Source organism: Cyprinodon variegatus, unplaced genomic scaffold (genome assembly GCF_000732505.1).
Source record: "Cyprinodon variegatus isolate N-32 unplaced genomic scaffold, C_variegatus-1.0 Scaffold861, whole genome shotgun sequence".
Classification (NCBI taxonomy): domain Eukaryota; kingdom Metazoa; phylum Chordata; class Actinopteri; order Cyprinodontiformes; family Cyprinodontidae; genus Cyprinodon; species Cyprinodon variegatus.
In genome coordinates, this window is record NW_015151314.1 from 201433 (window position 1) to 202483 (window position 1051).

The 1051-nt window shown below is 48.9% G+C and overlaps 1 protein-coding gene across 1 annotated transcript in view; it reads left to right on the forward strand.

Moving 5' to 3' along the window:
- The first annotated feature begins 206 nt into the window (after positions 1–206).
- LOC107099345 (solute carrier family 12 member 9-like) overlaps positions 207–1051 on the forward strand; it is a 5168-nt gene continuing 4323 nt past the window's right edge. The window contains exon 1 of the mRNA XM_015397424.1: positions 207–619. Coding sequence (XP_015252910.1) covers positions 394–619 — 226 coding nt within the window. The 5' untranslated portion in view covers positions 207–393. The remainder of the gene's footprint in view (positions 620–1051) is intronic.

Sequence of the window (1051 nt, forward strand, 5' to 3'; positions counted from 1 at the left end):
TACTGGGGTTATAATACAGGATAAATAATGACAGATATTAGCAGATAATTATAGCAGATTAAAGGCAGTTTCTTGTTAGTAAGGTTGGGTCTGTGGGTGTGTGCGTGAGGACAGTCAGTAAACTTTAGATGCTTTTATTGTGAAAGAGCCCACCGGAAGCCGTCGATAGAGACGTAAATTGACGATCCTGTGTCACATGACATTTATTCCAAATAATCAGAGGAATAACAGAGAGCCACCATGGCCAGGCGCGTGCAGTCGGTCATCATGGCGGCTCCGCCTGCCGGAAGTTAGCTGGAGTCGGTCTGACAATCAGGACGCTTCACTCCCAGGATCCGGCAGAGCTGCTCCTCCACCTTCACTCCACCCAAAGCGCCGTTTGTTGGCTTCACCATGACGGAGCGGACCCCCCTCCTCAACTACCCGCTCCTCGCGAGCGTCAATGAGTCCGAGGCGCGCGCCCCCGCTCCCAGCCAGACCCCCGAGCATCTGCCGGACAGCCCCCGGCGCCGGCCGCCCTCCCAGCGGCAGCAGCAGCCCAAGAAGCTGTCGGTGTTCTTCGGCGTGGTGGTCCCCACCCTGCTGTCCATGTTCAGCGTGGTGCTGTTCCTCCGGATCGGTGAGTGGAGCCAGCACCACCACCGGGCTAACTAGTTACTAACTAACTAGTTACTAACTAACTAGTTACTGACCCGGATTTAATCAGTCAGGAACAAGGGATGTATTAGCCAGTAACTAATTACTAACTAGTTAGCAATTAGTTAGTAACTAGTTACTAACTAGTTAGTCATTACTTACTAACTAGTTAGTAACTAGTTAGTAACTAGTTACTGACCTGGACTTAACCAGTCAGTAGCCAGGGATTTATTAGCCAGTAACTAGTTACTAACTAGTTATTCACATGGATTTAACCAGTCAATAACCAGAGATTTATTAGCCAGTAACTAGTTATTAACCAAACTGTAACCAGGTGGTAACTAGTCGTTTGTAACCAGTCTGTAACCAGGTGGTAACTAGTCGTTTGTAACCAGTCTGTAACCAGGTGGTAACT